At 39.7% G+C, this 20,040-nt stretch overlaps 2 protein-coding genes and 2 long non-coding RNA genes across 5 annotated transcripts in view; 1 reads left to right on the top strand and 3 right to left on the bottom strand.

Annotated features, from left to right (window-relative positions):
* Positions 1 to 20,040, bottom strand: part of LOC127529112 (uncharacterized) — a 740,943-nt gene that overhangs the window by 90,690 nt on the left and 630,213 nt on the right. The window lies entirely within an intron of this gene.
* The window catches only part of LOC127529120 (uncharacterized), a 358,163-nt gene that overhangs the window by 86,116 nt on the left and 252,007 nt on the right, over positions 1 to 20,040 (top strand). Inside the window, exon 2 of the long non-coding RNA XR_007935803.1 lies at positions 5,845 to 6,804. This is a non-coding gene — a long non-coding RNA (uncharacterized LOC127529120). The remainder of the gene's footprint in view (positions 1 to 5,844; positions 6,805 to 20,040) is intronic.
* The window catches only part of LOC114657567 (uncharacterized), a 278,049-nt gene continuing 264,819 nt past the window's right edge, over positions 6,811 to 20,040 (bottom strand). Inside the window, exons 3-4 of one of the 2 annotated variants that reach the window (XM_051931656.1) lie at positions 14,108 to 14,154; positions 6,817 to 7,635 (exon numbers count right to left, since the gene is read on the bottom strand). In XM_051931656.1, the coding sequence (XP_051787616.1) occupies positions 6,857 to 7,579 (723 nt within the window). In that variant the 5' untranslated portion in view covers positions 7,580 to 7,635; positions 14,108 to 14,154 and the 3' untranslated portion in view covers positions 6,817 to 6,856. Of the gene's footprint in view, positions 7,636 to 14,107; positions 14,155 to 20,040 lie in introns of both variants that reach the window. The other variant, XM_051931655.1, reaches the window with a different exon arrangement.
* LOC114657615 (uncharacterized) lies at positions 14,107 to 16,648 on the bottom strand. The gene is made up of 2 exons (XR_003717254.2): positions 16,582 to 16,648; positions 14,107 to 14,188 (listed from the first exon to the last, which is right to left on the bottom strand). It is a non-coding gene; the product is annotated as an uncharacterized LOC114657615 (long non-coding RNA).

The following is a 20,040-nucleotide window of genomic DNA, read 5'->3' as shown; positions in this document are numbered from 1 at the left end:
GCCATGAATACTTGTACTCTTCTCATTTTGACACATGGCTCTAAAATATTTTGAAACTACATTCTGGTTTCACATCTTGAACTTTGTTAATTGGATGTTTGATTATAGCTCTTTAAAATTCCCCAATCCATTTCTTGAATCCATGTCAATAAAGTACAACTGCCTACAGCATTAACACCCATATGATATTTCAAACTTAATGCCTAAAGATCGGCGATATCACCTGGATTCACAAATCTTGTGTTGTGATATTTAGATGAAGGGGTTTGGATATGGTATCCACAAACTTACACAACCCTGCCAGCCTGTAACTTTAATACTTGACAGGATGGTTAATTTGGCAAAAAATCAGCTTTGATGCCAAATGAGTCAGTAGAATGTCCCAGGACACTTAAGCATTGCTGCTTACTATGAGCATCCCTTTATGGCATCATTTAATCTTATTTACGTTTTTAAAAAAACCCACCACACACAAATGGCTAGCTTCTGCCATTTTTGTAGCTATTGCTAGTACGGCTGTGCCAAGCAACATAAGAGGAAAGAAGCTAGTAATATTAAGACCATGACTTGTCACAGCTGTAGCTCTCATCCAGTTTTGTCATGCTGCTGGTGCTTGCTTAGGAGAGAAGCACACTGCCCATGTGTAAACAAAAGTAAGAACACACAAATTGATCGGATGATTCCTCATTCATGTTACATGGCCATGAAAAACATCCAATCTAGGACTACAAATGCAAGGAACTCTAATCTGATTTGGAATGATCAGATTTCTGCATACACACATCCCTGAAAAACCTGTGCCATATTAAGTGGGAAACTCCCCAACAACACCTGTCCCTTGGTTGAGATGGATTAAAAGTAACATTTAGCTAGAATTTCCAATATGAAACAGTAAGTAGTTTACCCGACTTAGGAATTGCTAAACATCCACCTGAACCCGTGCAGATGTTCTTAAAGAAGATTCAAAACAATGATTTGTTTCATATAATTTTGTTTATTTATTTATCAATTTTACACCAAAGACCAAGAGGCATGATAAAGCAGGTAGCATTTGTAATGAGTACAGCAACTCACAAATCAGATTTTTGCAAATGACATTGTGCCTTTTGGATTTCAAACCTACTATTTATTTGTCATAAGTAACAGTTGAGAAAGTCCAAGATGTTGACAGCTGGTTCTTACTTTGCTCCGACTATAAAAGACAAGTGCAAAAATGGTGCCATGAAGCAACAAATTTCACAAACCAAACCTATTGGAATTGGCTATTTAAAAAAAAAAAAAAAAAAAAGTCAATTGCTGCATGTCCTGTCAGAACTATAGTAAAATTTCTTGAATGTGATACCAGACTTGGATTGATTGTGGTTGAAGCTGCTTTGCTAGAATTTAAGCCATAATGACTAGCTCTGCTCAGGTCACACTGATAGTGCTACTTTAAGGTTTAATGCTTATCCCTCGGAATTCATCTATCCATTTCTTACGCTGAAGGACTAAAGCCCACTCAGAAGTATTTTCCAGGAGAGTTTTGGAGCTCAGCGCTTTCAATTCCGTGGCCTTTTCAGTTACCTTAGTTTCTGAAGCCTCAGGTTCAAGCCCTCTGGCTACTGCTGTAAAGGCTTTTCCTTCACCATGTACAGTTACAACTTGCCCTTTAATGTACACATCATAGCGACCATTGGGATACTGCTCACTTTTGGGTTGGTACACTATTCTTATGGTGCCAGTGATGGTTTTCATATTGGGGTTCAAAGCTTGAATCTTCCTCATGTCACCCTTATTATCTGGAGCTAAGATAACGATCCTCTTTCCGGTCACCTCAGCTAACACACGGAAGTCAATTGTAGTTTCCACTTTCTTGATATTTTGGATGTCAGCAGCATATGCTTTTACTGCCTTCTGCATCTTTACTGCAGTGGGTGAAAGATCTTTTTTGTAATCTACAGGATTGTCAGTGGACACTTCTTTAGATTTTATGAAAGTATCAGCATCCACTTTCAACTTATTTTCAAGATATTTGTTAATCTTACCATTTACTTTATTTTGGGCAAATTTGACAAGATGGTTGGAGAACTTCTGCTGGAAAACCAAAGTAAGCACCTCCACTAATGATTCTGCAACTTCAGCTGCCAACTCCTGTTTAAAAGCATCTAAACTTTCACGCTCACTAGTGGTCAGTGCCACGTTTTCTGCTTTTGCTGCCATGTTTTTCTCTTTAGCCATCTTCTCAAGATCATCACAATATTTGCTGTTAAAGTCTTGGCACATAATGGTGACCGACGCTATGGCATCTGCAGCCAAAGCACTCATATAGGTTGCTTGGATGATACCCAGAGCAATTTTAAGCTTTCCTTTGGCCTCCTCAGAGGCATTACCTAGAACCTTGAACAGTGAAGAATGCAGTTTTTCCTGCCATTCCAGACCCTCTTTATTTGTTTGCAGCACAGAGTCTGCCACTTCCTTAAAAATCTTCTTCATCTTCTCCTTACTAATGGTATCGGACAGTAGGACATTCACTTGCATGCCATCCTTCAAGTGGGACAGAACGACTGTGTCAGCTACAGGCTTTAATGGCTCTTGTTTCATATTTTGCTGCACTGTTTGAGTTGCATTTTCCTTGGCTGCTTTTTTAATCTCTTCTACAATGGCTTCCAGTGCTTTATCTTCTGCTTTACCTAGAAGCTCAACAGCAATCTCTTTTCCAGCATATTTAAGAACATTCTTCATGTTATCCTTTAGAGCCTGCTTAAGCCCAGTCTTGATCTGTTTGCTGAGTACTTTGGGCAAAGCTTTCAAATTCTTACCAATGGCTTTGATTGCAGTCATTGTTGCTTTAGCACCCTTGGCAATAACCTTGCCGATTCCAAAGCTGATCAAGGAGAGGCCAACAGAAATTGCTTTCTCAATGGCCCAGGATGCCCAGCTGAATTCTCCAGTTATCATGGCTTCAGCACCACTGATGCAGTCCGATATTCCTTCACCAATCAATGCCATACCAATATTGGCTAGTGTGCCACAAGAGACAGCTGTAAGAATGATTCCTCCAACAAGCTGTAGGACTCCCAGAAGGAAGATGACCAGACCTTCCCAACAGAATCTAGGTCTCTCTTTTACAGTATAGATGTTGACCAGGCCCAGTTTGTAAAACTCATACAGTTCTTGGTGAACTTCAGATTGTGCATCTGGGACGAGGGCAAAAACAGAAGTTTCTTGAACATCAGCATCCCTTCCCCTGCCTTGGATTTCTTTCAGCTTCTGCATAGCTTCCTCAATATTTTTATTGAAGAAATCTAGCACTTGGCATCTTGTCATAATGTGATTCTGGAATCTGGTGGTTTCTTCACTCTCTTTGGACTTGTTAGCAAGCTTCACCAACTGCAAGGTCACCACACATTGTTCTTTGAAATAGGCCAGAGAGTCTTTTGCTTTTTCCAAATCTTCCAGTGCTTGATTTAAGTAGTTTTCTTTTGACAGCTTTATTGTACAGTAGGCATGGCTATAGAAGGCAATGGCAGCCCAAGAGGGATCAAGAGCCATGCTTTTTTCAAACAAGCGGGCACTGACTTCAAACTTCTCATCATAGAGTTCTTTGTTTCCAAATCGGATATATTGATAGATGCTAGAACATGGAGACTCATCAGATTTGGACTGCTGCTTGGCCTTGGCAATATCGGCAGCCAAAGCAGCAAAAAGCTCATCTCTCTTCAATTCCAGTATTGGCTTGGACTTCAGCTGAAGCCATATTCCCCAGTATTCATTTAGAACAGCTACAGTTGCTTTCTCATCATCCACATCCTCAATCTCATTGTAGACAGACAGTAGGATTTCACAGTAGCGGGAAAATAACTCCTCCCGTAAGAAAATTTCTGGAAGATCGTCATCCAAGTAGTGCAACACCCGGGCCTTTGCGACCTGATCTCTGATCCTTTTTACTGCACCAAGAGTGTTAGGTTCCCGGAGGTATTCTGGCATATGGTTAGTGCACGCAATCAGCTGCGCGGAGCCAGGCTTTCCCTTCCGAGCTGTGCGGCCAAAAGCCTGAAGTTCCACTCTTTCATTCTGGGAAAGGAAGGTAAGAACCACAAAGAGTCCTCCACTGTTATTGACATCTCCAGACACTTTGATGTCTGTTCCTCTGCCAGCCAAATTAGTGGCAACAATCACATCACCAGGTGCCAACTCTGCATCTAAAATTTTTGCATTGTCATTGTCACTGCGTATATAGAGCTTTAGCTGGCCACGCACATAAGGTGTCAGTGCCTTTTCAATTTCAATAGCTCGGCCGATGCTCTCACATATCACTAGTGCAGCTCTGCCTTTTCCTGTTGAACTGGGAGAGATCTGTTCCTGAACTGTAGCACATATTTTTCTCCTCCATTCCTCTGAAGTTTTTGTCATCTCTCCTTGGACCTCAAATAACTTTCTTCTGTTAAATGTTGGTATACGGCAAGTGGTGAGATTTGGGTAGAGTTTGGAAAGAAACTCAATATCTGCATCGGTGCCCAGAGTCCCTGTTGTGCCATAGATCTCGTATTGATATTTCTTGAAGAAAGAGACATTGGAGATGAAATTAGTGATTGTGGACATGGTACTGATCTTTGTCTGATGCTTCATTTCTAGAAACTGCTGAAGGCCATCTCCCCATTTCTTGTTAAGTTCAATAATGCCAGTGGATTTGAAGTCCACTGGCAGGATGCAATCACCTTTGACAACATATTCCCTGTCTGGCTGCAGCTTGATTGCTAAAAATGCATTTTCTACCCACGTCTCCATTTTTGTTTCTACTAGGTCACGCAGAAAGCCTGGAATGCTGTGTTTCTCAGGGTTGTTTGTACAGGGTGTGAACTGAAGATGTTCCAATACATAACTGCGAACCGGATCCCAGAGTTGCTGGTCAGAATCTGAAAGCAAACAGCAGAGTCCATTTTCCAGAACCAGGAAAGGAAGTCCTGGAGTGCTGTCATCAGTACTCAGTTGAAGTATCCCATTTGCATCTTGAGTATATACTGAAAAGTGATAGGGAACGTAATCTTCCAAAACACGGAAAAATTCCAATATGGTGCTCTGAGTTATGGTTTTGAGTTTTTCTGTTAATTTGTCTTTGTCACTGGCTCCTACCTCCTCTGAAAATCCAGATGGGACAAGACCATTCTCTTCTGCAATTTCCAAAATGTCAATTGGTTCTTCCAGGCCCAAGTCATCTCCACTTAGACAATCAAATATGCCTTTGTAAAAGGGCACAGGTGGGCCTCGAATAAATACTTTGCTCTCTGTAGCAACCAAACCGTGTTGGTTCACCACACTCCAGATCATTGCCAAAATTGTGTTGAGGTGCTGAAGGCTTATCATGTCACTTGACAAGTAAGTGAGCTGTACTCCTCGATCCAGCAGCAAAGAATCCACTTCATCCACAATGATACATTGAAATTGACGATTACCTCTGACCTGTTTCAGTTCAAAGGTCTGGCGTAGATAGTCGGCTGCAAAGGTCTCCACAGTCCCATAGACAATATCAGCTTTGTAACAAATGGCTCGCTCTTCATCCTTATTTTTGTTAGTGTTTGTATCTACTGTAATGTTGAAGAATGTATAAAAGGGCCTCCAATCTTCTGCATCTCGTTCACAGAGCACAGAAGAACTAGAAACAACATCCACTTGCTGTCCCATCAACACTCGCATGGCTGCAAACATGGCTATAATGCAAGATTTCCCTTCTCCGGTGCCAACCTCCAGTAACTTGCTGTATTCGGACAGGGCCAGCAGACACCAGGTGACCATTTGCGTTACCCTTGGAAAGTATTTATTCATTTTATAAACTCCCTTACAGAGAGTGAATAAAATCTTTTCAAGGTCTTCCACATTTTTACTTGCACTCAGGGAGCCTTTTGGTATATCTTCAAGTATGTCACGCTCACTCACTTGGAGGGCAGCAATTCTTTTTTGGACACCTGAAACAATGCAGCGCACCTTGTCAAGAGTTTGAATGTCAATGCTTCCCGACTTTTTAATTTCCTCCAGAACAGTATCAGGCGACTTTTCTGGTTCTTTTCTTAAGTCCTTTTCAAATTCTTCATACAGATTCTCTGTACCAAGGTGGTCACTGATCTTCTTTCCATCTTCATCCTGCCAGGTTGGAGGGACACGGTAGACTTCAATCAGATGGAGCACTTTTGTGAGGAGGACAGGATCACTGCAACGGCTTACCAATTCATACATAAAATCCATAGCTTCATTTGGCTTCCAAAGACCAGACTGGACAATCCTCAGAAGTCTACAGTTCAATTCAGAGTAAGCTTCCTCATTATAGGAATGGGTTGCTGTGGTTAGCAAGATCTCATAGCACTTCTTCTCCACACTTGTGATATCCTGTCCATATTTTGGCTCATTGACTTCCCTCAGGCACTTTTGGAGAAGTTCTAGAAATTTCAAGAGAAAGACTTCTTCTGCTGGAAGATTCTCCATCTTGGTCATCAGCTTAGTAATCTTTACAACATGGCAGTCGACTTTTTCCATCATACTTTTATATGCTCGAAGCAAAGCTTGTGTGAAACAAAAGATGTCAGTTACATTTTCAGCAGCATTGTTAATCGTCTCCACAAGGTACTGAGCTTGGTTGGCAATGCTCTCCTGTAGACAGTCTTCCATCTTGAGATTTGCAAGTATAAATTCTGTTACCAGTACTTGAGTATGGACAAGAGTAAGTCTACTTGGGGGTTTTGAAGGCCACTCTTGGAATAGTAGTGTATCCAGGGATTTGGAAAGGCTGTCCACCTGTTGTGGAGTAAGTGTAGCCAGTGTTATATTAGAAAGGTGTACTCCACTCTTGGTAGACAGGAGATCAAGAAAATTTTGATCTTCAGCATCATGTTTTTTCAAGGTCAACCTTGATCTTTTCAAATTCATCAAACCGGCTCACTACAATATCTGTTGTGGTTTTCTCTTCCATTTTCTCACGAAATAAGTTTTCCTCTTTTTCAGATTTAGCCTTTGCATCCTTAAAGGTTTGATCCAGCCTCTCTTGCAGCTCCCGTTTTTCCTTTTCTTCAGCTTCCCTCTTTTGTCTTTCCTCCTCCTCTCTCCTTCTCTGGTCTTCCTCTTCTCTTCTTTTTCTCTCTTCTTCAGCCAGTCTTTGTCTCTCTTCTGCTTCTCTTCTTTGCCTCTCCTCCTCCTCTCTTCTTTGCCTTTCTGCTGCCTCTCTTCTCTGCCTCTCTTCCTCTTCCTGTCTTCTCCTTTGTTCCTCTGCTGCTCTCCTTTGCCTTTCCTCTTCCTCCCTTCTCTGCCTCTCTTCTTCCTCCCTTCTCTGCCTTTCCTCTTCTTCCCTTCTCCTCCTCTCTTCCTCTTCACGTCTCCTTCGCTCTTCCTCTTCCCTTGCTAATCGCTCTCTTATTGGTCGATAGAAGCAGTCAGGGCACTTGTATTGATTGTCTGCCCCAACTTCTCTGTAATATTGGCCTCCATTATAAATATAGACATAATATCCCTCCCTCCAGTCCTTGGTAAAGTTGTCAAATGAGGTGCAAGGAGGAAGCCCCGCACCACAAATGCAACAGTTACATCCATTACATTCAGATGGTCTGTTTCCCATTGTCAACTTTCAGACTAATTAGCCCCAACCAGGAGACTTCAAATGAGTCAATTTTTCTGTATAAAAACAAAAAAGAAAAAAAAAAAAAAAAAAGTTAATGGTTAGATTCAGCAGTGGAGATTAGAAAAACACCCTACACCAAAGGAATTCATCCCAATTACTGTACAAGTTTAGTCTTTCCTTTTGTTGTAGAAATCATACTGGACCTGCCTACTACACTCTCTTAAAATAGTGGCCTTCAAGATACTTTGTGACAGAGTTGGAATGATTGAAAATAAAAAAAATAAAAAAAATCTGTCTCAAAATAAATTGAAAAATAACTGAACATTATCTGACCGAGTCAGAGGTGATATCCAGGTCTGAGCAGACAGATAGAAAATCCAGGTTAAGAACCTAAAATTTACAGTTATTTCAGAAACCAGACGTCTGACCTATTCCATTAAAGTCTGAACAGAGGATAAGGCAACGATCAGGCATGCTGAAATTCACAATCAATTAAATAGCTCTATTTAGGATAACAATTGAACAGAAGTTTAATGAAGAATTGAGAGAACATACAGTACTAGCTTATTTTCAGTTGAAGAAAGGGATTAGAAACTGGCAGGCATTATGCCGAAGAGATGAAGACGCAGGAGAGAGAGACCAAAATTTATACATGATGCAGTTTGCTGAATCAAAAAGCCTCCCATGGACAAACATCCACCTTTGATATTGTTGGTTTTCAAAAATTTCTCTAGGACTATATACAGTAAAATGGAGTCTCACTCATCCCACAATACAAAAAGTGAATGAGGCTTTAGGAACCAGCATTCCTAGTTTTGCACTCACACAAAACACTCCAAGCCACACTTTTAGATAGAAGTATATTCTTACAATTGAGAGAATGTGGAAGAAACCATGTACGTCTCCCGGCTTGCCTGGGAATGCCTCGGGATTCTCCCAGAAGAAGTGGCCAGGGAGAGGGAAGTCTGGGTATCTCTGCTCAAGCTGCTGGCCCCGCGACCCGACCTCTGATAAGCAGAAGAGGATGGATGGAAGAATCCCACACATACCCCACCGCATGTACAGAATACATTTACTTTACAAAAGTAAATACTCTGAAAATATCAATGCTGCGATTGATGCTTTTCAAGTACAATGTACAGATTAAGAGAGTAATTCACTTTCACAGAGTCCATAAATTAGAAAAGGAAAAGCAAATCAAAGCAGTCTTATTGGATTTCAGCTTGTAGTTCTTATTGTACATTTCTACCAAAAGGTTTCCTCAAACGAAATAAGCACCTCAAAACCCTTTGTAGTTATCTTGGATTTTTAAAATTTGTTATATATGAAAGACCCCACTTTACCTACCCTGCCACCCCACTTCCTGCCATAGGATTTTGCAAAATTTACAGAAGAGCTCCAATATACAGGCAAATCCAGTTTGTTACACAAGACAGATTGCTTCATTATGTAAGAATGTAAAAGTTCTGTAATAGGCAGGGATTTTCTGCATTGTGGTAACATCACTCCATGAGAGTTCCACCAAATTAAACAAGCCTATTTAAAAGGCAAGTTCAGTTAGACATTTTCAGCTCACTTGGGGTACTAGCAAAAAGGAGTCAAAACCGAGATGCTATTATGAACAATGCTGCACATTCTCTGTACAGCAATGTCTTTAGAACTTAGTCCCTGTGAGTACTCTTTTGGCAAGTCAGAAGTTTCCTTTATTTTAAATGATGCTGGTGTGCATTTGTTAGTCCTATTTATTGAACTTCTGTAAAAAGCCAAGTTTCTTCTTGGGGACAAAGTGCGATTTATAAAAATCATATACAGGGAATAGTGTCACTGCTACCACTGCATCATCAACTTCACAATGCATCTTACATTGCACAGGTATCTACATGCAGCAGAAACAAAGTCACTGCAGACTAGATTTAAGGCACACATTTCTACAGTGCATACTCAGTTCTTGGCTGAAATGTGGATACCTCACTTAACTAAGCCAGAGAAAACCGCATGGCCATCATATCATTTATTAAAAATACTGTCCAGATCATGGTCTATGACCACGTACAAGTTTGCATATCATTTTTATTCTCATTGGGCACTGTGAGCTTCAGAGATTGTCTATGATCATTCAATTGTACTTTGTAATGACAAATATATAGTGGTTATACTTTAAAAACTTTTCAACTTAAAAACCAAGTACAATTCACTTCACAATCTACTGTAGTAAGGAAAGCAAATCTAAGTTTCCACCACTGTGTATTTTGATACTTTAGTTCTACCTGCTGCTTTAGAAATCCATCAACCACTACCCATTTTGATCCATCTGTTTACAGTCAAATCTACATACTACAGGTTTAACTTTCCTTGATATTTGTCTATTAAGCTTCACTGAATTTAAAACCTAGTATTTAAGCCAACTATGTCACATGTACTGCATCTACCCTATAGCTCCTTCCAAACCTAGTACAGTAAGGCTAGTTAACCCCCCCCCCCCCCCTTTTCTCCACAGCATATTTATTTTCAGAATGAAAAATCTCAACCAGAAACCTTTTCAAATTGTGAAAGGTGACCAAAACCAAGCCAGGAGTAACCACACACATCCAAAATTAAACATTCTGGCTGGTCATTAAACAAAATTCACATTCTACAGACTAATCCTTCAATAGGAGCCATATTTCACCTACTACTGTACATCTTTCTCTTGCCTGTAACTCAAAGCAGAGTCACTTTCCACACCAGATTCTTTATGTTCAAACATTACTCACTGTACAATTGATCTCCCAATAAAAAATTTGTTCACAAAACATTACACAAACTGCTTATCAGTCCAAAAATCTTAGTTACTGCATTTCTTACCAAAAGTTATCCATAGGAATATGAATTATACATAGTACAGTATCTTAGATTCAAAATGGTAGGATGGTGTTGTCATATAGACCTTTGAAAAGTGACAATGATAGAATGGCTAATGCCAACAACTTAAATCCTGACTTCGAGGAGCACATTTGTGTGTGTGTTTTGGGGTGGGGAAACAAGCAGTGGAGATTACGTATTCATTTTTGTCCTGAAGTATTACTACTCCAGGCACTGGGAGTGGAGGATAGCAGTGGTTGAGTCAACAACCAAAATACAGTGCACCGAGATGTGGCATACTTGAAAAGGCCACACGTTTATGTTAATGTAATAAATCATATGATGCTAGGTGGGAAACGATTTGTTTTGTAGGGTGGACCATGAAAACAGATTGTGGACTGGAGCAGTAATCGGTAGGAACGTTTCATACTGAAGTGGTTCTGCCGATGTTGCATTAAGGGAACAAACCTCTGGCCGCCCCTCAGACACGACTTGGGCAATGGACTTAAAGCCATGTGACATCAATGCTGCTCCACTTTACTTTTTCCACAGACAGTAGACTTCAGGGCCAAAGATTAAGATTACATCACCATTGAAGGTCAGTGGAGTTCAGTTCCAGACCTGCTTAATGCAGCTCACCCTCTGGTGTAGGCAAAGCTTACATACACTTCGGGATTTGCGGCTTTGGCCCAGTTGTGTGGCCCGTAACAGAGATTAACAGACAACTTTAAGTGGGGCTTTGGAAAACTCTGGAAAAAAAGCTTTTACATTGCATACATCTCTCATGATCAGCCACAGAGAATTTAAATTCATGTATTCTAAGAATTCCAATTTTAATGCAGTTTTTCTACCTAGACTTCAAAGTACTATGTTGCTTAAAACTCAAACTATGATTATAAATAACCACCTGCAAACAGGACTTATCTGCCCTCCATCTAGAAGGGACTGAGAAAGTTTTTTGTAAACATAGTTGTTTCTGGGGGCACGTGGGATTCGTTTCACTTCACCACAGATATGCTCGAGATCACAGCAAACATCTTTATCCTCCATAATTTAAACACTGCAGGATTGCACCAGAAGAGGAAGCTGTAGGCTGTGGCAAACACACGCAAGGTGGTGTCAATAGTTTTGTTTTGGCCTAGTAGTAGGGGCTCCTAAAAGGTGTTTACCAATGACTGAAGCGAGGGATATTACATCTATATTTACAGTGGAGGGAGAGGGGGGGGAAAAAAAAAAACAAAAAAAAAAACACACCAGTCACTGCCTTCAAAATTTTAGGTGTTTTACAAATTGGAGGATGCCAAATCTGGCAACAGAATGTACATCACATCCAGTTTAAGAGATACGGAGGTTAAAAACTGAAGAAGTTTTTCACGACTAAATTTTAAATTAATTTAAATATTAGTCACTCAGTATTTCTATCCTCTGGAAGTGTTTCACAGTGTAAATGACTAAAAGGTCTGTTTACAGACCACAGAAGTGGAGAAAGTCTATATACCTCTCGGATTACTAAAAGTAAAATTTTGCTGCCTCAATAAAGGGAAATGTCAACACAATGGATCAAACAGACCTTGCATAGCTTTTTTTTTTTTATTATATATATATATATATATATATATATATATATATATATATATATATATATATATATATATATATATATATATATAGTAACCCCCACATCCAACTGAAAGCAAAACAAGGGAGGCAAATTCTTCATATCGGATTGTTTCCACCTGAGATAGTGGAAAGGATGGAAACTCTTTTCAGCTTAAAATAAGCCTAAATCTTTAATACAATGTTGTGTGGGGAAAGGTTATTGCAGACCAGGGACCAGTCATGAACTTCATTTACATAATCTTAGCAAGTTGGGAGCAGTGTGACCTTCAGCTGTGTAGTGCGACGTATACAGTGGTTTAGTCCAACTTCGCTCAGTATTGCCTTAAGTCATCAGAGCAATCTTGTGTGCAAGAGAGCAAACAGCCAGAGCTCATCCAGAAGCAATACATCAATAAGGAATGTGGGTGTTTTGGATCACACAAACAGAAGATACTCATCTACCTGATGACTTGATATACAGAAGGTTTGGGGTTTCAGAGACTGAGATTGTATCTGAAATTGCTGCACAGTGACCAACTCAATCAGGCAGCACAAACAGGAGTCAGAAAAATTAGGTGATCATGCAATATTTTGAAAATGTGAATCTGCTGGAATGCCATTACATGGTTGGGTAATGGAACATCCGGACTGACAACATCAACTTTTACATCCCCCTCCAACTATGTAGTCCTGTTATGAAACATTGGCTTAATACAAGGGTATACACATACAGTACATCTGCAATGTCTCTTGGTTGAAAATAATTAAACACAATACTGACGCTCATAAACTAAGGCGAGAAACAAAGTCAGACCTTGGGACAAAAAGGTAGTTGGTTTCATGTGCAGAAGTAATTAATACTAATTAAAACGGCTGGAGCAAAAATCTGTAGCCATGGTTGCATCCAGAATCGGAGTTTGACACTCTCAGCTCTAAAACAGCATAACCTTTCTGAAGGTTGTGAATTCCCCTCCACATAAATTTAAGGGACCACAATATAACAGGAGGAGTTTCTCAATTCTTAGCCAAGTACTATCAGGGTACGGGTGCAAAGGAAGTCAACCCATAATTCAAGATCAAGGAAGGATGCACTAAAAAGCTTTCAAAGACCTATAAACTTAAAGTGGTTCTAAAATTATCCAGAATTGTGGCGTTTTGTGCCAGGCAGGTGAAGGAAAGGTTTGTCTTTTTATGCCCACATAAGCGGAGACACCTATCCAGTTGCAGCTCTTATGCATTTACAGTGATAAAGCACAAAGGCCCATCAACTACTGACTCACATCTATATCATGCAAGACAATCTCATTCTAGTAGATCGGTCACTAATTACTTGCACTGGTTATTACTTTAGTTACTTTGGCAATTCACCACTCACACCTTGCTGTGTACCAATGACTTTTTAAAAATACAACTTAATGTGACTGAAATCCCTCAATGTTTTGACACTTTTTCTCCCTGCAACCTTTAACAATTCGTTACATTTTGTTAATACAAATGCTATCAAATGTTTAATCGCTTAAAAAATTTTAAATTCAAAATAAATAGATTACTAGGAATCAATGAGTATTTTATATTATACATTGTGATACTCAAAGTCAACAATTAAGAACCTTTAAAAGTTGATGTTCCAAAAATGTTGCTTTCTCAAACTTTATCAATTTCTAATTTAAGCATTAGTATAGGATACTGATCTGCATTAAGAGTTTAAAAAGACCAGTATAATGCAATAAAATACATCTTGTGATGGGAAAAAAAAAAAAAAAAAAAAAAAAAAAGGTGTTACTCCATTGGAAAGCTGTCACACAGTCATATCACATTCTCAGGTGACAAGATCAGCAACTACACACAGCCTCTGAATTGAAAATAAAAATTAGAAAAGCAGCTTAAAAAAAAAAAATTTTAGATGCTCTAGAAAGGGGTTTAAAAATTAAGATCTTAAAAAAGGGACAAAAGTGCATTCCAGCAATTTCATTAAACTAGTAATGAATCAATGCTGTAGAATTGACGAAATACCTGTAGCCACTATAATTTAAGTCTGGCACCCCCTGCTCTGAAACAGCATCAGTTTGTTACATTTTAGCCTACCTCAGGTGAATCTGGTTTCAAGCAGCTTCTTCAGCAGACTGATGTGCCTTTATTTCCTCAGCAGAACAATACCTCAAAGTGCTATAAAAAGAAAACAGGAAAAAAGTGGAATTTAGACTTAACCAGAGGACGTATGCCCTGCTGAAATGTGCAGGTGGAAAATATTGCTCACAAGAACTAAATAGATTCACAAAGTTTAGTGAGAAGAAAAAAATATGATGCAGTTGGGACTGAAATTTCTAAGCTGGATCAGAGCTCTTGGCTCTTGTTCAGCCAGCCTTATTTTAAGGCCTATATAAAATCAATTTGGGCAGGTGTGCAAGTACACATCACACTGGTGTTTACCTGAATTATTCACATCTATCATATTTGATACTGGAGAAGAACAACTTTTCCAATACTGTATCTACATTTCACGAGCTAAAATATTTTAAATTCTTTCCATAGGGGCACAACATTAACCCAATACAGTTTGTTTCTGGGAATTATGAAAATTAATTTTTTTTTTTTTTTTTTTTAAACCTCAAAGTGAGATTAACCATAGCATGTTTAAAAGTTACGTAACTTGCATGACAAACCTTGCCCTCGGATTTTTTTGAAAGGGAAGCAAATTTACATCCATTCGGTCTCCACTTAAATTTATGGCTGTGGTTAAAATGGCATCTACTCAGGACTCATGAATTAGTTGCGTCACCTTGCTTAGCTAACAAAGGATATAGTATACTCTTGATTGGATTACAATTTGCAGAAGGCAACCTATCCATCCATCCATGTTCCAACCCGCTGAATCCGAACACAGGGTCACGGGGGTCTGCTGGAGCCAATCCCAGCCAACACAGGGCACAAGGCAGGAACCAATCCCAGGCAGGGTGCCAACCCAGTGCAGGACACACAGAAACACACCCACCCAAACACCAAGCATACACTAGGGCCAATTTAGAATCACCAGTCCACCTAACCAGCATGTCTTTAGACTGTGGGAGGAAACCGGAGCGCCCAGAGGAAACCCACGCAGACACGGGGAGAACATGCAAACTCCACACAGGGAGGACAGAAGGCAACCTAGATTTTAGATTTTTATTATGCTTAGAGCCAACCTTAGAAGGTTAAATGTTAAACTCATATATAGTGTTTTATTATTGAAATTTAAACAATCAGTTTTATAGCTATTGAATATGGTATAGTCTTTTACCCCCTGTAAATTAGCATGATACAACTTCTTGGCTACATCTGTAGGTCAGTGTTAATTAAGCCAGTTAGGAAATAGTCTTACTGCTAGCACGGACTATTGGAGGTTTGCAAATTCGAGCTGGCATACAGTTTTCTAAGCGTGTTTAACGTTTCTAATGCGTTTAACTTGCTTAACGTGCCTCAAGTACGACCAAACTTGGAGAAGTGAAACAAGAGATAAAAACAGATAATACAAAATTTATTTTTTGTGTGAATTTCCTAAAAAAAATAAAAAAAAAAAAAAAAAAAACACACCACACAACAACATTTGTCTGTGGAATTAATCATCCAATTAAACCAACAAAGCTGCAGAAGTTTGTTAATGTTGGATAATTGCATCTACATTATGCTTAGGCTACAGCAGTCCCGAGCTTGTTCCCACGACAATGGACTTACGGCTAGTAACATCTGCACGTACTGTTACCAGTGTAATTGATCGTCATCAGCCATCTTTACAACAAACAAGGTATGTTATGGAGGTTTATAGGAAGACTATTGTTCTTGGACGTAACAAATTGAACCATTATGGCACCACGCTGCCCAGTTTCAATTCCCCAAACCACAGCCTGAAGGTTATCACAATATACCTGTAGGACAACCATTTAAAGACACAAACAGGGTAGTTGGCGGTCTCCAATCCCGGTCCATCTGTCTTTGGGGCGTTCTTCTCTATTTAACATATTAAATCAGTGGTTCTGAAGTTCAGTCCTGTCCCCTTGTTTCACAGTCAATCATTTTACCTTTAAAATTAGCTCATTGTCTGATTAGCTAAACATTTTATTTCTGGTGTCTCTCCCTACCCACTTATCATACCACCCCCCCCCCCCCCCCCCCCCCCCCCCCCCCCACCCTAACCAAATAGGTAGTTGAAGTGACTCACTGATTGCGTTATGGAAGCGAAAGTTATACTTACAGCCTTAGGGTGTGAAGTCCGAAGCCTTAACCATTACTGCCACACGACGCAAAATCTGCCCTTAAATAATAATAAATAACAATAACAATAATAATAATAATAATAATAATAATATTTTCCCTACCCAGGACTTGCACTCGCGTTTTACGCTTCCACAGTAATAATAAAGGTGACCACGAAATTCTTAGCCGAGAATGAGGTGCGGATGAAAATTAAATTAAACCATGATGTAAGATTTAGGCAGGATACTTTAACTAAAAAGACTTTGAAGGTTTGTTTTTGTGTTGTTTCTGTGGTCAAAGGCCTACATCTCAAGGGGTTTAAAACTTACCCAAAAATGCGGCGCTTCTTTCTTGGCTGGAGAAAGCGGTGTTCGTCTTTCCACTACCGCAGAAGCGAGCACGCCTTTGTACCCGCAGCCCACGTGTATTTATAGTGATAAATCGACAGACCCCCCCAGGCCCCAATCTCCCACCCCCGGCACTTGAGTCGTAATTTTTTTTGTCAATCAAGACAATCTCGTTCCGGCAGATCTGTCAGCAGTTATTTGCACCTGGCTATTATTTTGTTACCGAAGGCAATATTACCAGTGATTTTTAAAAAAAATAAATTCCGTAAATAATTTTCAGAGTAAAAATAACAATGTATAGTATCTAAAATACGATATATATCACAAAAATTTTCTCTCTGCAATCATTTTTGACAAAGTCTTAAACAAAATAATAATGAAACTTTAAGTTTGAAGATGTTCAAAAATAGTATTGAAATTATAGATTCCTAATAAAGTTTGTAAGACTGCATTACCAAAAATTCATAAGAAAATGGGATATATTAACTGTATTTTTTAAAAAGTCACCTTTAAGAAGCAGGAAGGTATAATGCATTAAAACACTTCATCTGACAGAACATAACAAAGAAAACATTGGGCTACACAAAACAAAATATGCATTTGTGGTGGAAACCAGTATGGTTGCAGATTGCTAAGAATTTGTTTGGTGTATGTTTTTGCAAAAGCCACTAAGAATTCCCTAGGTCAAAGGTGCCACATTTATGGGAACAAACAGAGCTCCTTCACTGGCAGGCCGACAGATTTTTTTGACTGTAGTGTGATGCACTGAGTGGTAAAACAAATACTGTATGTATAAAGGTTGTCTCCATGGGAAGTTCTCAGAAGGCACCAGAAATGAGCCATGGAAAACAGATGGGGGCAGTAGAACTCCTCCATGCAGGTAGCTGCTAGCAACTCTATGCTATGGGTGAGCAGTAAGACCAAAAACTGTATTGGAATCATAATTGTTTTAATGGGCACTTAGAATATAGGAAAGGAGTTAGAAGCCCTGAAGATTTACACTCCTGATTCTGGAGGCAACACCAGGATGATATGTAAAGGCTGCCTCCAGTCCTGCAATGAGTATCCATTGTCAATTCATAACCTCTTTTCATTTAAACTACATTTTTTATATCAGACAACCTTTCACTTGGGGTTGCCCAAAATGAGCACATATTAAAATATTGATTGACTACTCATGAAAGATAAAGTATTGCAGAATAGGCTACTTAACTTTTCCTTACAGAAAGAAAACAACTTTTACTCTACAAGCAAATTGAAAGTTTATAACAGTAAGTAACTGAAATAACCTTTGTGGTTGGTCACTACAAGTTAAGCCCAAAGTGCACATCGGATGTTCATGCCTAGTTAATTAGAGACAATAACAGACTCTATCAGAAATAAAAATCATGTTTCTCATGTAAAGCATTTGGTCATAATAACCCAACAGTTGTTGTTTTAGTGAAAGGACAGAGCACATGGTGTGTTTGTCATTTGGCGGTGAAGAGAAACCTTAATCTGCACAGTGCATAAAGTTTGTCTGCTTTGCACAATATTTTCATGTTGTATTGTAAAATGGGTGCCACATGTGCTGCCATAAGGGTGTCAGAAACAGCAGGCAATTTGACATTCATCACAATATCAAGTTGTACTCCAAATTGATATTAACTAAAGAATCCTTTTCATTTTTCTTGAGCAACTTTATGTAGCATACTCAACAACTTGTAAAAAGACATATATTTAAATTGTGTAGCTTAAAACCCAATATATTATTACTCAACAGCCAACTGGTGTACTGTCCAGAACCAGTTTTTGCCATGTGCCCTATGATGCCAGGATTAGTTCTGGCTGCCAGGAACTCTGAATTGGATTAAATAGGTTTGAGAGTGCTTTGTAATATCATTGTTATTAGTTTAAACAAATCCAGTTAATATTTTTTGAAAAGAATTTTACATCTGAATTCATTTAGATAAATGATTGTCGGCAAAGATGACAGAAGGATCTCAGTTAGCTTGTTACAGTTGCTAATCATGGCCCTGAAGAGTGGAGATGAGTTGATTAGAACACTCAAGTGAGAATTTCACTGTCCTCTGTGCATTCAACAATAACAGCCCAATAAACGTATAATACAATAAAATTGTTGCTTCAGGAAAATTGCACAGCCAGTCTTCTTTTCTTTTTTCATGAATGTAGTTTTGTGGTGTAGCGGGTCCACAGCTCATGTTAACAGGGTCACTTTTTAAATAAATAATCATTGCACTCGTGCTTTAGCGAGGGGGTGTAGTGTGTGTGGCAGATCGGTTCCCGGAGAATTCGTGATGCGGGCGAACCTTGCTTGAGTACACAGGTGAGAAGTCATCCGCATCCTTAATTGTTCCCTGGAGCTGCTGATTGCCACATCTGATCCATGTCCCTGTGATATATAGAAGTGTGAGGCGGCTAGTAGGGGGGGAAAAAAAGAAAAGAAGAGAAAGAGACGGAGGTTGCATGGAAGATGGAGGCAGGAAGCAGGGAGAGGACAGCCAATGAGACAGAGAGAGACAGCAGATTCGATGGAGCAAAGGCAGGCAGCTGGGAGGTGAGCCCCTGCAGAGGAATGTTTGGCCGACACTCGGTGGGGCTGAAGAAAGTGGTCGCTCCAGCTGAGCGATCACAGAGCTGGAGTGACCGGTATTGAAGACGACTGGCCATTGAAAGGCAGCGGCAGTCGTGGAGGCTTTTGGCAGGTTTAGCCCCAGCGTGAGTGCCCTGGCCGCTGGGGAAAGAATCCTAGTCTCGGTCCGGATGGAGTCCGACGTAGCCAGGGATCAGAGGGCTACCAGACCAGTGTGGAAGGAAGCTGCACCTACAGGCAGGGTGACTTCCCTGTTGCGAACCCCGATTGGAGAAGTAGGGGAATCACCAGGTAGAAAGAAGAAGGTACCGTGCTTCATGCAATTGTTTTAACCTCGTTTTTAAAGGATTTATTCATTGAGTTTTTTTTAACCTCCACCTTTCACCCATTTTAATGGATTATTTATTTATTGACGTTTTGATGCACTGCACTTTATGTAATTTGGACTTTGTTTTGTTTGCTGTTTTAAATAAAAGCACTTTGCACTTTTTCCACCATCCCCTTGCTTTGTTGTGCCTCACTGCCAAGCTCATTGGTGACATTACCGATGGTGTCAGGTTTATCGGCTCCCGGAAAGATGATGGGAGCTTGGAGCGAACCCATGTCGTCACAAGTTCCATTGGAAAATTCAAAATATTGTCCTTTACAAAGTCTGCTTGCTCGGCTCCAGCTTTGAATATAGCATGACAAAGTTTCTGTCCAGTATGTGGGTTTGTATCAATCCATTTTTGGATGCATTTTCTGCTCATCTCTACACTCTTAAAAATAAAGGGACCAAATATGGATCTTAAGATCGGTGCCATAAGGTAACCATTTTTGGTTCCCAAAAGACCCATCAACATGAAGGG

Source organism: Erpetoichthys calabaricus, chromosome 9 (genome assembly GCF_900747795.2).
Source record: "Erpetoichthys calabaricus chromosome 9, fErpCal1.3, whole genome shotgun sequence".
NCBI lineage: Eukaryota > Metazoa > Chordata > Cladistia > Polypteriformes > Polypteridae > Erpetoichthys > Erpetoichthys calabaricus.
The sequence above is the reverse complement of the archived record's forward strand: the minus strand, read 5'-3'. Positions and strand labels throughout refer to the sequence as shown.